The sequence below is a fragment of the Vespula pensylvanica genome, chromosome 7, assembly GCF_014466175.1.
Source record: "Vespula pensylvanica isolate Volc-1 chromosome 7, ASM1446617v1, whole genome shotgun sequence".
NCBI lineage: Eukaryota > Metazoa > Arthropoda > Insecta > Hymenoptera > Vespidae > Vespula > Vespula pensylvanica.
The window spans coordinates 5,299,653-5,315,393 of NC_057691.1; the positions used below are offsets into that span (position 1 = coordinate 5,299,653).

Here is a 15,741-nt window from a genome sequence, read left to right on the forward strand (position 1 = left end):
CTTATAAGATAAATACAGAACAGTCAAGATTGAAGTTTCCACTATGAAGTATTATTAATTTCTGCAATTATTGTCAGAATCTGTATAAAAAAGAAATTGAAATATCTAGAATATATTAAATTTAAAAATTAACTCGACATAAAAATGATCTTAGTAATAACGTATAATTGTTATAAAAATATGTTTAATATAATTTATGTGCATAATAATGCATCCTATCTTATATATTATTTTGCTTGAACTACTATGGATAAAACAAAAATTATTCCCGACTATAAAATTTGATTCTGTCAATGCATACAGAGAAATAATGTACAAGAGAGTCTGCTTTTATAAAATTAAATGCAGAGATTTAATTCTTTCAGAGTAGATTAGTTAGGTATATATCTTATTGCATTATAAACTTTTATATGAAAACAGGTGATAAATAGTTATTATCAAAGAGATTTGTATGCAATTACAAATCATAAAAAATAGATCTTTAAAAATAAATAAGTAATGCAAATATCATAGACGGAAATTAGATCGATATTTCTGAACTCAATATAGTCTATCTATTGTTATTTACTTATAACTTTTATTATAAATTTTAAACAAACACATTCTACCAATAGATTATGGTGAAATGAAATAGGGCATAGCTTATCTAATACTATACACTATTATTTTAGATCACTTTAATATACACATATTTAATCTTAATCATTGTGCAATGGTTTAGATTACTTCAACAATAATACACATATCTCGAGGAAATTGTATTTCGTTGAGACACTCTTTTCATTGATGCAATATATGCAATTTTTAGTAAATATAAAAAATTCCAATTCTGCATATAATCGCCATTATAATTAAGATACTATCATAACGTATTCTATTTCTCCAACTCTCATTATAATTATTTATTTACATATAAAATATTATTAAGCAATGATTTATGTATTACGTACATCATAAAATATTATTACTTGATTGGAAAATAAAGATATTCTCAGCAAGTAATGATTCGTTATTAATGCGCAGTCGTTGATAGATATCGTAGATCGATAATTGTAATTTGTAATATTTGATTAAATTGCACGGGAATGAGAGAGAAAAATTTTTACTCGATAGACATTTTGTATGATTCACACATGTGTATGCACATAATTTACGGACAGACACCTCGACTTTCCGGAATCACCGGAATTTGTTTCTTTGCCAACATGGCCTCGCTATTCTAATCAGGAGACTATACATACATCAAGGTCCTTCCGGTTAACGGGTAGAAAATTAAATTAAAATAAATTACAGGGGAAACAATAAATGCAAAAACGGTCATTATAATTACGCTTGCGTTCGATGTAAGCCGACCATTATATCTTGATGCGTCGTCTTGTTGTCGTAAGGTTTGCTTACGATGCCTTGCTTCAAAACGTCGTCAAATTTCGTTTCAAACTTTTTTGAACGGGGGTTAACAAGATTTACGTCATACAATTTTATTATTCCTCGGTCATTTCTCTGACCTCACCTTTAACCAGTAAGTTTGATCTTCGAAGAACCATAACACGTTCTTTCGCAATGCTTTCGCAAAATGCTTAATCGATGAAAATAAAAAAAAAATAAATAAGAAAAGAAAAAAAGATAATAATATAGGAAATAAAAAGAAACGTCTCCTTGTTGCAAGAACGCACATCATTGTTTCTGTATTTCGCAAAATCAAATATTTTCGTCCGATTGATTTTACAATCTTTCCATTTATAGCAAATACATACATATTTTAGATAACGGAAAAACGAGTCGACTCTTTCATGATTGCAGTCGTACGATTGCTGGTATAGCGAAGGTACGTGACGCATTATCAAGCAGGGGTTATCGTGCCGAACGATAAACACATTGACCTAAGAAATCTCCAGAAGAAATGGAGAGGATGGTAGATCATCGTGGTAATGGGGCAGATGACCGAACGATCAAAAATCAACGAAAGGCACGTGACTGAAGAAAACGTCATTGCGAATTGAGGGAAAGAGAATATAGTTCTTTCCCTAGATCTCTTTCTGTGTGTGTGTAGATATATATGTACAGGGTGAACCATATAACGTGAAAATTTATCCTCATATATATTAATTTAAAGAGTACATTTTTTTATATAATTTATTTTTACCAAAGGTATTTCACTCGAAACGCATTAAGGGGAGATATTATACGGAGACACGCATACAATGCGCTTCTATTTTATGCTAAACTCTTTTGAAACGATCGAATGAAACACGCAGACAAATTAAATTGATGATATTTTTTCTAAGGAAATGGATTATCAGCATTACGTTAAATGCAGCAAACAGCTGCAGAGGAGTGAAAGGGCATACGATAGCAAAAGAATTTCTATGGAATTGATGGAAGAAGAGGAATACGAAGAAGAGGAGGAGGAGGAGGAGGAAGAAGAAGAAGAGAAGGAGATGGTATCGAATCGTCACGCGAATTCAAAGATTAAACCAGAGACGAGACTCGGTCTGTGCTCCGTTTGTCATCTTAGTATTGCCGAGAGAACTTCAGACGAGACGAACGTTGCTTTCGAACGAGCTTCTTTTTCTTCCCAAGGACATCTCTTGTGTCGTCGTTGCATAGAGCACTTTTCCTTTCAATCAGGTCAACGCCACGTAACGCAGATATCTTTGATTCCATCCTCTCATATTATTTTTTTTTAATCTTTTCTCTTCCAACCCTATTCTTCTTATTATGTTTATAATTTAACATGTCAAGTGCTACGTCAGTGGCACCCGATGACCGTTCTTTCTTTTATAAACGTACGATCTGAAAGTAATAAGTACAAACGAATTGCGACAACGATAAGAACCGATATATACCCAAATATGGTAGATAAAGTAAAGAAAATGCTGGACTTTACAATAACACGATATCTATCTGTAGGAGGGAACAAAGCGATGTCTTGTAAAGTTGAAGTTCCCGAATCGATGGACACCTCCTACTCTAATGATTCTAACGTGGAACAAAGCAATGGCAGATATCACCAGCAAGACAGTTATTGTAGCATAATACGGAAGGACGAACGAGATCGGTACAATTCCGAATTTAAATTGAACGGACAGACTACGTGGGAATGTTCTCGTCGACCGATACGCTGTCCTCGCATCGATTGTGACGTTAACGTTGCATTTTCGTCACTTACGCATCATTTCCTTTTCGATCATCCGGAAGTACCTATTCTGAGCGTTGAACCTGGTGTGAAAAGCACGTTGATCATTAGTTTCGCAGCACTCTCTTACGATACCAGTCGATGTTTAGCTCTTCTGTTGGTATCTGGTAAATTATCGTGAGTATAACAATTATGACATCGATGAACGTTCGTAATCGATTTTGATTAAGCAACAAGCGCTTCTACGAATTCGACTTAACCGGTAGAACGTATCTTTAACGTGAATTTATATGTTGTTACAAGAGATTCTGCTTCAAGGCTATTCAATAGTAATCAGATCAATCCTAAATACCGGAACCGTCTACCACTTCCTCTATTAGCTGCTCGCTTACACACCATAAATCATTATTCACCTTCCGACGAGGTTTATGCTAGCGGAGAAGGTCAATACGAAAAGAATGTAATAATCGTCTGGGTCGCGGGATTGGATATCGGAAATGCCGCAAATATTCTCCGATGTAGTATTCAAGTACGTTGACCTATTCATTATTCACGATATTATCAAATACACGTTACAGCCTAAAAGAACAAAAGCTCTTTGAACAGGCCGTGGATAATATCGATAATGAAAGTTTTCGATCATTAACGTACACGGGTCCAGTAAATTCGCTGAGAACAGCCCAACGACCGCGAGAAGTTTTCTTGAACGGTGATTGTATCGTTCTTCACGAAGGCTTGATCGATCATATTACTTCCGGATGTACCAATCTCAACATAAACGTTATCATTCATTAGTCACGTTTTCATAATCGGAAAACCACAGCAATCGCTAAATGAAACAATAGGATTATTTGAAATATTAGATATTCATAATGTGATACACATTAATAACGAGGGTATTCCATTATTGTGAAAGATACAACAAGAATATGATTTAACAAGAACACCATATAGAAATACTGTATTAATATAAAAAAAAAAAAATATATATATATATACATATATATATATATACGTACATACATACATACATACATACATACATACATATATATATGTATATATATATACACACATATACATATACATATAAAAGATAAGAATACAAAATTGCTATACGTATCACAAGCTGGTCATAGCAGGAGGACGGGCATATGCCTTAGGAATAAAACCATATTTCCGGGTTTTGGGTGCATACGCCCAAAGCCAACCATCGACCGTTTGATTTCCCAAATCTGCATATATCCAGTCGGCTCGTCTTACTGACAGATCATCTGGCGCCTGCGCCTTATAATCATAAAGTACAACTAATTCGGTGCCAGGAGTCTCTTCTCTGAAGTCTCGTAAACTTTTCTGTTGTAATTGTTCGCTTCCCGTTATATTTCCATTACCAGTCTCTTTTAAATAAATATTATATAATTAGGATTTTAAAATAATTTGTTTTCGTTGTGAGAGATACTCGTGTAAAAGAAAAATATGTGTTGTGCATAATAATGATTCGCTACTTTTATATCTAGTAATTTGTGTCTATCGTAATTTTAATAATAAATATATATATATCAAAATTTGTTATTTATATATACAAAAGATAAACCAACCTAAAGTATGCGTTTCCGCAGACGTTGTCGTCGTTGCAGCGGTACCTGTTGTCGCGTACGAATGGAGTACGTGTCCTGGATAAACGAATCCAGATGGTACAAATCCTTCGTTACCATCGCAGTGTCTAAGCACCCAAAACCAATCGGGGTCGTCTCTATTGAGGACCGTCACAAATTCCCCTCTTTCCACGCTTACATCGTTTTCGTCTCGCGCCACAAATGTATATAACACAATATACCTTCCAGCTGAGGGATCCTTAAAACGAAATTGAAAATATGTTAACTTGAAATTTATATATGGTCAAATTAATTTAAGTAATTATCTTAAATTAATATTATGATTAGATTATTATAAGGATATACCTTGAAAAAGGGATGCACATCTGGTTGAGAAGATATAGTTTGTATAGAATTTTGTGATTGAGTAATATTAGATCGATTAACATTTATATCTGCAGTTACAACGTTGCGGGTATAGCTTTCGCAATCTGACGCCGATCCTGTATCAGTTTGTTGTGCATCCAATGCTTGAGAGCGTCCTGTACTTGAGATATCACCGTCACCCTCATTGGATCTTGGCAATTTCTTTTTAACATTATTCATAAGAGTAGCAAGAGTTAATTCGGCTAATTGTGATGTATAGGGTGCACAGTAAGAGTGTGGTACAAATCCTTCCATACGCGTGTCTGCCGCTATTACATACACCCAATCATTTTCTCTATATAATACATTTACAACCTAAATCGAATGAAGAAAGAGAACCAAATAAAATACCAAATAATATGAGTTAAATGATTTAAAAGATAATATAAACTCTATACTTGTCCTCTTTTGACTTGCAGCTCATCATCGACGCATGGTGTAAAGTCATGAACTATAACCATCTTACTATCCGGAGAAAGTCCATTTTCTTTTTCTATGCCAACTCTTACTAAAGTTTCTATACTGGCACTTCCCGTGATACGACCAGGTGGTAACGGGGCTCTGGTTCCTACGCCAAGTCCTGTACCTCCTGCACCAACACAGTCCTTCTCCAAGTTAAAGTTATGAATTCCAGCTATATAAAATAATAGTAGACGTCAATCTCTGAGAATAGTATCGGCACTTTTGAACAATATATTAATATAAAATTGATCCGATTCAAAGATATAAACTTTTCTTACACATCATGAAATTATATCTGCTATTGTCGAACATTGAAATTAATCGAAATATCATAGATACGCGTTTAAAATTTGTAACGTTATATATATACAAGTTCGTAAACAATAAATCCAATGCAACAGGTGAATACCATTTTTGGTACCTAAAGATTCGATCGTCCAGCCGGAAGACATTCGTTCATCAAAAGATAAAAATTTCTTCTTATCTTTACTCACGTTTCTTTTTTTTCCCTCGACGTATGCGTACCGGACATAAGAAAGCCATCCCTCTATGTTCAACCGGAACACCCAGAAAATTACATTTCCAAATAACCGATCGTTAATTGCATTGAGTTCATGGAACCAGCAATGCGATCGGATAGAGCAAAGCGGACATTGATCTCTTTCTCCTTTCTTCGAATATTAATCGTTCTCGTCGAGTTCGCTACGATAAATATTAATGAAATAAAGAAATCAAAGTTAATCTCTTTATTTTACTGAGCGAAGGAACATATCGAACTGATGAATTTTTAAATGGTTATTAAAATATCGTTAAAGGTAGAAATCGAGAGCGTGCAACGCGACACCTGCAATCGCTTGACCTGTCCCCCTGACTCTGTCCCACTCTCTGTCTTGTCTGTTCTGACCCCTTCTTCTGATTCTCCTGATGAAATCCATACGTTGGTGGTATGTCCCACAGGTAGACGGCGCTTCAGGATCACACGAGGTAGGATCTATGATTGATTTTTCTAAATCGCTTCGCGATTAAGCGTACTGTCTCATCTTTTCTTCTCTCCCTCTCTCTCTCTCTCTCTTTCTCGTCCACGATATTTTCCAAGTGCATCTTTCAACTTTAAGCGATTAAAGTAAGACATATTCTCTCGTAAGAAAATATATATTTTTTTTTTTTTTTTGATATTATTTTTTTTCTCTTTTCTTCTTCTTTCGCAATTACACACTATTTTGTGTCTGCTACCAATGTGAGTATGATACGATATGATTACAATAAGGACTTCATTTTTGATAAATTATTACGGTAACAGAGGAAGAATCTCTTTCATATTATCGAAATTGTATTTTATTTTCTCAAGTAACACAAAGTTGGCGAAGATAAGAAGATTTTTTTCCTATAACAGTTCTTTACGTTTTACATTTAAAGGTTCGCAATCGTATGTTCGCGCGTGTGTGTGTCTTGTGTAATTGTTCCGTGTTTAAATCTATTGTACGTGTGTGTGTGTGGTGTATTTGTGTCACATATGTCGTGATCTTGTCGATCGATAGATCAGTTGTGTGTGTATGTATATATACATATATCTATGTTGCATATCCATATATATATACTGCAAACTGATTTTCTCGTTCGATGCGCTCGACGGAAATGCGTGAAACGCGCAACACATGTGAGTAAAGAATTCGATAAGTCTATATAAAATCGTTCGATTTGCGTCACCTTGTAATATTGTTGATAACTTTATCGGAGTACAAATGTGATAAGAGGGGCTGATTCCTACACCACTATAATAACTCTTCCCCCGCATTAAAGTGTTATCAAAATTCTTATGGCTATAAGGATATAAACTACTCAAAAGTGATCTTTCATTTTTGAGGTATACAAAGTTCGAATGAGAAGTAAAATTTTGTACTTTTACTTTGCACTTTGTCGTGTATAATGACATTCTTTGTTTCTTAAGAATATTATTATATTTAATGTGTCGTGAAGTGCTATCAATCTCTAATCTATTTAGTTACCCTTATAGTTTGAAAAGAAATGTAATGCTTATATTATAAATCTGATTCACTCTTTATTGAGAAAAATAAATAAGTTATAACCGAAGAAAATAAACTATTGACAATTTCCTACTTGCATTTACCTTGTCTTTACTTGATTGCATGTAAGAAAGAGAATGTACATGTTGATTTATAAATTAGTAAAATACATAACTTAAATGTTTAGTAAATTAAATCACTGGTAATACATTTATATGATGCGTTAATCACACCCAGAGATTTATATGGGGTCACGATCAGTTAAAGTATGTAGTAAAAAACTTATCGTGTAGTCACAGACTGCTGCCAATAATATGTATGCACATTAAGTAATAACAATTGCTTATATATCGCATAAAACAGATAACATTTCACAATTATGCTACATCACATCGCTGTGATAAATGTGAAAAATCTAAACTGTTTACAGTATCGCAGTTTCTGTACTGTAATACATACTACAGTGCGTAATTTGGCTACTAATTATTGCATAGAAAGTTCACATTGCAAATACCTTAATTTCTCTATTCAATAGTTTATCTTCTTTAATATTATATACCTATAATATAGATCGCAACAAATAGCTTATACTTTATGTTTTGAATACTATATTAAACATATAACAACAACAAAGATAATAATTTTCACGCAACTATTATCATAAACAATTTTTTCCACAGACTTAGAGTTCAATGATCCTGAATAAGAAGAATGGAATATTAATTCAATAAACGAAATACATAGTACTCTCACTTATACGCGTTTCATTTAATACAATGCACAAATTTTAATAAAAGCAAGCATTATAGATATTGCGTTTATTTATAATATATTTCCATTTGAAATTAAAATACACTTCATGTCATGGCAGTTACATGATTTAATGAAACTGTTCATATACATAGTTCTCAAATGTACTCAAAACCGAGTTGTATATATGATTTGTATTATGTATTATTCATGTCATACTCTAGGTAACTATGATAAACTGAGCGTGTATGAAAAACGTAGACTATTATGTTCTTTATCATAAATGGGATTCTTATAATATTGTAATAATATAATGTGGCTTATGTATAATATATGTATATTGACCAAATGTTACATAAGATGCAGTAATGAATATACCTATTCTATATCATCGATTGTTATGTATAATGTCACATCAGAGTGCTTTGAAAATCTATCATTCCTCTTCCACTACACCGAAAATAAGTGAGATCTGTCCGAGTTACATGATTTGGAAAAAGTAAATGTCTAATGCTTCGTGACCTTGATGCAGCGCGTTGACAATTATTATGTATGTAATTACAAATATGATAACAGTTATGGAGATATACAAAAAAGATTCTTGTATTGTGAATATGTCGATGTAATTAATGCTTAATATATTAGAGTATAGCATTTTTATGAGAGATCTTCGAAGCAGTCTCCACAGGATTGTATATGCATAGATCGCATATGAATATTGGAAACTGTTTTCTGCTATATTACATAAATTTAAATATGTAAGATTTGTCAAGCCTAATGATAATCGATAGATTATATAATGTATATCCAGTGATGGGAAGTATATGAACACAAGTACATAAAAGATATATTATACCAAGGTATATTCCTTCGTTTGTACTTGTGTATAAGTATACATTTGGTAAATCGCGATATAAAATGAATCAAGTTGTTGTTCGCATACGTTTTGATACATATGCATCGACACGACGATGTTTACATCGTTAATGTAGCTTTGTATATTACTACAAATCTTTTTTATGCATTTAACAAACAGATAAGATCTATAATATATGGCGCGTAACGTAGAATAAACTAGATAATGTTATATGCGTGAACGTGAAGGTGTGAATCATGTAAAAGTCTCCTACATACAATGTATGTACATGCATATCTATATAATTTCCTATTCGTATGTCTAATATCACCTAGGTACGTTTTTAATCTAGTACCGTATACTTCTACCTACGAACTTTAAAAAAAGCATCCCTCCCATCACTGTATAGAATTTATATTATATAATACAGTTTGGCTCAATGAATGGGACATACCTTTCATAAAGATGGTTTTTTCTTTCTTTCATTTTTTTTTCTTTTTCTTTTAATGATTTGCCAATATCGATCGTATTGTGTCAGCAAACTACTCGTGTTGAGTCTCGCGAGTCGGAGTACTCGTAGTAAAAAGTCTGTTAAACAGATTTCTTTATCGTTTTATGCATCGAATATAAAGTAAAATGATATGTATATACAATACTCCAAATAAATACCAATATGTATCAAAAGCTTAGGCAATAGATTTTAGCAATTTTGGATTGCACATAAAATTAATCGATCGTTCTTCTATATACTCCTCCTCTATGTATGTATTATTAAACGAATATCATATGAGATATAGAAGTAGAAAGGGTAACAAATCTACATCACATATAAATATTTTGGCATAAAATAGATTTTATCTAATTTCATTGAAAAGAGAAAATCCAGAAAGCAATATGTTCGCGATTTGGAGAGGGATAGCGATCTTGAATAATTAATCGAGAAATGAGACTGTGATGTACTCCTTTTATTTGTAGCTTAAGTGTTCTGGTATTGAAAAATATCAATGATCCCTACTAGCGAAATCATTGCCTTTGTAGAAATGTAGATAATTCAGCCTTTCCATACTAAAGAAAAAGATATTGCGATCGCGCTCAAGATTTAGACTAAAACATACCCAATGACGTTATTATTATGACATATCACGAGCTGCTGGAACACACCTAGGTCCATGCTTAGAGCATTCCTAGCGTAACAATACAGCACCTAGGTTTTTTGTACTTTGTAATATTTCGCATAATAGAGTTATATTTTATACTAACATATACTTATAATGAGACAATATATATTTACATTATGCAATCATGACTACAAGAAGTTAATGGAAATTAGTTTTAATCTCTTTCCTGTTCGTTCGACCAAACGTACGATCATAAAAATTTTCTTTTCTTTTTTTTTTTTTTTTTTTAAAACCATCTCATGCATATTTAATATGCACAAAATGTTTACTTAATAATCATTAAACGTTATCGTTACGCGGGCGTGGTAAATTTTTCCAATCTATTTAATATTTTCTTTCTTTCTTCTTTTTTCATATAATACAGTATCTACATTGAATTATAATTAAAATCGACAATGAAGTATACTTACATTAAAAATTTCAAATTAACCGTAATAACATTAAAGGCTCCTCGCATATCACATAAACTAGACAATTTCGAATCGTTTTTAGAATCATATTATTGTTAGTGTATTTAATATTAAATTGAATGAGAACGCTTATCTGGCCGAATGATAAACGTCGCAATAATCGTAGAACGGTCATTATTAAACAATCGAAAAATTTCTAAGGATCGATTCTAATTATTACTAACCGGTTGGACTGCCGATTCGGGCTCATTGTCACTCGAACGTAAAGAGACTTCGGTTTCCTCGGTGCCTTCGGTACTATCCGCTACACTCGCGTTTCCTACTTCTTCCTTTTTGACACTCTCATTGGTAGATTGTAAATGTTGCATTTGCAGTTGACTGCGTAGCCTCGAGATTTTTCGAGCATCCGAGCGCCGATGTCGTCTCAACTGTGCGTTTTCGGAAGCAAGACGACGAACTAACTCCAAAACATCCTGCGGAACGTCCAGTGCTATCAGTCGTTCCTCCAAATCCATGGCCGCGGTTCCCTCAGAATCCGAATCACTTTCAGGGGAGGACGTGCCCACTTCTGCCGCTGGTGGATCAACGCTCACAGTCGAAGAAGTTACAGCGGCACTCTCCTCCTCCTCGCCAACTTTTTCGACGGTTGTTCTTTTCTCTTGCGTCTCTTTTCGATCGTTCTCCGTTGCGCACGTAGGGAAGAGAGGATAGGAGGCCGGGCCGCCAGAGGAAGCCGGCCCAGGAGACGATTTTTCGAGTTTCACGGCAAACTCCTGTTTCGGTACGAGCTCCTGTTGCTTTTCATTTTGCGGACTTTGCGGACGTTGACTGTGATGACGATGCTCTTGGTGATGCCGTTGATGATGAACAGGAGGAGCTATAGATGGTATGGCAGGAGCCGGTATCGGTGCCAAAGCAACGTTCGGTTGAAAATGTGGCTCGAATCGTTCGCACTCGGATAGAGGCACAACGCGTTCCGGATGTTGCAGTACAGGTGGACCACGACTGAGGTACGAGGGTACCATGGGAGAGCTGTAGACGTAAACATAGGGGGATGTAACATGGTGACGGAGAACGATCCTTTTCTTTAATCGTTCAATTACTAATTACCTGTCTCTATGCTTGCGAGAAGCAGTAGCGCTCCAAGGCCTAAACGCGGATGCTCCTCTGGTAGCTAATTCAAACACGGCCCATTGCATCTGTAAATATGGATCCGTCGCACTAGCCACAGGAGATACAGGATGATATATGCCTAATCCATTTCCGTTGTAGATCGTCGCGCACTCATCCTTCCCCATTTCTTTCTTCGCTCTTTTAATTAATTTTTCTGGTTCGTGTCTCAACTGCAATATACAACGTTTCCAAGATACGTAAATGTTTGTAATAAGAACGTCTGGTAACGGTCCTAACATTTTTTCTTTAAAGGGCTATTGGAATCGTCGATGGTATCGACGGTCTTCAAGAAGTTTATCATCATATCGGACGCAGAAATCTTCAAACGATTATGAGATAAGCTTATGATTATTCTAGAAAGATAATCTCGATTTTGTTCGTCTAAATACACTCGAGTAACAATGGAAAGATAACCGATAGATAAAATTCAAGTGTTTTTCATCGTATCATTATCATATTTACAAAATAATGCGCCGTTGAGGTACGTTAAAGAAGAAAAAAAAGGAAAGAATACCTCTAGTTTCCGCTTCGAGTTGAGTACTAGGTGTTTCTCCTTCAACTCTCGAAAGACAGCTAGCAACTTGTTGTAGTTTTGCTGATCTCTAGAAAGTAGGAGATAAGAACGCCAGTTGGCAGAGTCAAAGCCCCAGTGACACGTACGATTTTCCAGAGACCTATGAGCGTGTCTAACGAAACGTTGGGGAGAAAATTGACAACCACATTCGAGACACTCTATGCACACAGAATCCTCGGACTCGAAGAGGTCCGCGTCGAAGATACCCTTACACTTGCCAAAACACTCGTGATACACTTTGAACCTGACGATAGAGTCCTCCTCGCGATCGGTTTTACCACATGCTTTCTTATCGATACTATCTTGATTTTGCAATAGATGAGGAGGCTCGCATGGTTCTGTCCTCGATAGGAGAGCACTGACGAGCCTCTCGGCGTCGGTTTGAGTGATCAGACCGCAGGAAGGCGCGTTACGCGGTAAAATCCCGGAAAGTTTGAGTTCCTCGAGCTGGTCGCGAGTACATCGCGAGCAGTAAATCTGTAGCTCGTCGCAGACCTGATTGATCTGCTGAAGGGAAAAATCTTGGAGTACGGTGTTCAGTATCTGTGGTAAACATAACCTCCTTTCGCCGCCGACAACGAAGCAGGATATGCTCTCGCCCTCGAGTACCGTCTCGCATCTTTCGGAACAACTTTGATCGGGAGCAGTGAGGATGGGTATCTGAAACTCGAGGTCTCTCTTCTCGCAAGAGATTTTGGCGCGATCGGGCGGTGGATCCTCGTCGGAGTCGTCCAACGGCCGATCGAAATTCGTTCGGCGAAGTCTGGAAGGAAGGATCGATGGCACCGGTGCTTGGTCATTGCCTTTATCGAGGTCTTTCGGAGAGGTTCGCTCGGCTATTCGCTCGGCAATTCGGTCGGCGTCGATGCAGTTGCCGGAACGACTCGGTGCAGAGAAATGAAAGGGCGCCTGTTCTTGCAAGAGACCCTTACAGTCCATGCCCAAAAGGGCCGAGCTCGGACCTTGTAAGCTCTTCACAGCCGATAGCTGATATGTCTTTAAGACGGTCTTCAATTGTGGACTGTAAGATTGACCGTTCGTATTGCCGGGTAATAATGTCTCCATTATTCGAGAATCAATTCCGCTCGTCGTCGTTGTCGTCGTGTTGTTGTTGTTGTTGTTGTTGTTGTTGTTGTTATTGTTGTTGTTGTTGTTGTCGTCGTCGAGTTGTTATTGTTTTCTTCGTCGTCGTCCTCGTCGTCGTTGTTGTCGCCGTCGTCGTGTCTTGTCGCGACGGGCAAGTAAGACAGACCTCGCACGGCCTCGCGATCGCGTCTCACGATCGCGCCTTCGGACACGCGAAATCTGCGACGCGCGAAATGCCTCCTCTCGGCACTTCTCTTTCTCCTTCCCCTCGTTGCTTACCGCCACCTCCTCGCCCTCCAACACTACCGCAGACTCCACCGCTGCCGCTGCCACCGCCGCCGCCACCGCCGCCACCACCACCACTATTACTACCACTACTTCTCTCTTCTTATTCTTCGAGTTCACTCGACGGCACTCGTGGCAGCGTAATCGCGTACGGGACCGCGTTCGCGATCAACGTGAGCAACGATGCCGATGTAGTACGTTGCTGCTGGTGCGTCGTCCATCTCTTGTGGACGGACGACGACGACGAGCCCTCCTGCTGCCTTTGCACGCGAATCGTGCCTCTGCTCTGCGTGTGCGTGGCCTGCTGCTTTGCTATCCTTCTCTCTCTCTCTCTCTCTCTCTCTCTCTCTCTCTCTCTCCTCCTTTCTTCCCCTCTTCCTCTGTCTCTCTCTCGTCCACCTGGCTAGCGCGCGCGCGCGCCACTACGTGCCTCTCTTCCTCAAGTCTGTCCGTCCTTCTCGATCGGCATTATTACGTTCGACGAAGGGTTTGCGACGACGACGACGACGACAACGACGACGACGACGACAACGGTGGCGACCGTGGCAATCCACCTTAACGTCGCGGTGTTCATAAACATGATAATATTCGCGCACGCACTACCGAGGCGTGAGACGCGTACGGCCGACACTGCTACGATGACGATGACGATGACGATAACAAAACGACGGTGACCAAAACGACGACGACGACGACAACGACGACGACGACGACGACAACGACGACGACAACGACGACGACGACAACGACGAGGACGACGATGGCAGTGGCATTGACGAATGGAAATGCACCGTTCGAAGCTCGCCGCTAACCGTTGTCTTTCTTCTTTCTCCGAATAACGCGAAACGCACGGTACGACTTTATCGATGGCACACTAGCGGAACGCGATGACGGGGAATAAACGCCCTCGTACGGTTTCGCGAGTTTTTCGCGAGCACAGCACACACGCACGCACGCACGCACGCACACCGCGATCACGAACGTCGTCGGCCGTTGGATCGTGCGTCGGTGAGCCACTCCGGTCTTATCGAATACGAGAAGTCGGCAACGAAGAAATGACACATGTCTGTCCGTCCGCCTGCCTGCCCGCCTGCCTGCCTGTTTGCCTGTTTGCCTGGCCTGCCCACCCGTTCTCGTTCGTCCGTCCGTCCGTCCGTCCGTCCGTCCTCCTCCTCCGTCTGTCTTCCGTCTGGTCGTCCGTCTGTCTCTCCTCCTATCGCTCCCACCACCACCCTCTTTGTCTCCTCTGCTCCTCGGCCACCGACGCCCCCCCGTCGATTTCGTTCTATCTCTTTCTCTCTCTCGCGTGCGTCGGCCAGTTCCGTCGTCGCTATCGCGCTATCTTCCTTCAACTCTCTCTCTCTCTCTCTCTCTCCCTCGTTCTCCTCCCCTCTCCCTTCCACTCAAACTCCTCCTCGGTTGCGCTACGCTTCTTCCCGTCTACGTTCCATCACCACCGTGGCTCTGGTCGCGCGACCGATGCGTAGCCCTCGTTTTGCGCACGCCGTTGTTTTTCGCAGTCCTCGCCTGTCTCCTCCGTTCTCGTCGTCAATGTCGGCACCGTTTTTAACGTTCTCACCGTTAGCATTACGAAAGTACTACGTCCGCGATATTCCTATTCCTCAACCGTTCTCGGAAAAACGGTTGGTTCGAACGGCAATCAACGATCAGGAATCAGCAAACCCGACGACCGTGGTCAGACGCACGGAGAGTATTATCCGACGCAGCCGACGCTCTCTGCCCACCGTCGACGATCGACTCGCGACTCGGCGCGACGCCTCTCCCC

The 15,741-nt window shown here is 38.5% G+C and overlaps 3 protein-coding genes across 3 annotated transcripts; 1 reads left to right on the forward strand and 2 right to left on the reverse strand.

Moving 5' to 3' along the window:
* The first annotated feature begins 2,288 nt into the window (after positions 1 to 2,288).
* LOC122630805 lies at positions 2,289 to 3,931 on the forward strand. The gene is made up of 4 exons (XM_043815740.1): positions 2,289 to 2,628; positions 2,911 to 3,313; positions 3,440 to 3,665; positions 3,743 to 3,931. Exons 1-4 carry the CDS (start codon positions 2,289 to 2,291, stop codon positions 3,929 to 3,931), a joined length of 1,158 nt encoding a protein of 385 aa, XP_043671675.1.
* Positions 3,932 to 4,024: 93 nt separating this feature from the next.
* Positions 4,025 to 6,769, reverse strand: LOC122630804 (SH3 domain-containing protein Dlish). The gene is made up of 5 exons (XM_043815739.1): positions 6,114 to 6,769; positions 5,556 to 5,791; positions 5,098 to 5,472; positions 4,735 to 4,990; positions 4,025 to 4,533 (listed from the first exon to the last, which is right to left on the reverse strand). Exons 1-5 carry the CDS (start codon positions 6,160 to 6,162, stop codon positions 4,259 to 4,261), a joined length of 1,191 nt encoding a protein of 396 aa, XP_043671674.1. The 5' UTR covers positions 6,163 to 6,769; the 3' UTR covers positions 4,025 to 4,258.
* Positions 6,770 to 6,931: 162 nt separating this feature from the next.
* Positions 6,932 to 15,719, reverse strand: LOC122630803 (ski oncogene). Its single transcript, XM_043815738.1, has 3 exons — positions 12,525 to 15,719; positions 11,948 to 12,180; positions 6,932 to 11,869 (listed from the first exon to the last, which is right to left on the reverse strand). The coding sequence occupies exons 1-3, from the start codon at positions 13,647 to 13,649 to the stop codon at positions 11,047 to 11,049; spliced, it is 2,181 nt and encodes a 726-aa protein (XP_043671673.1). The 5' UTR covers positions 13,650 to 15,719; the 3' UTR covers positions 6,932 to 11,046.
* Between the last annotated feature and the right edge of the window lie 22 nt (positions 15,720 to 15,741).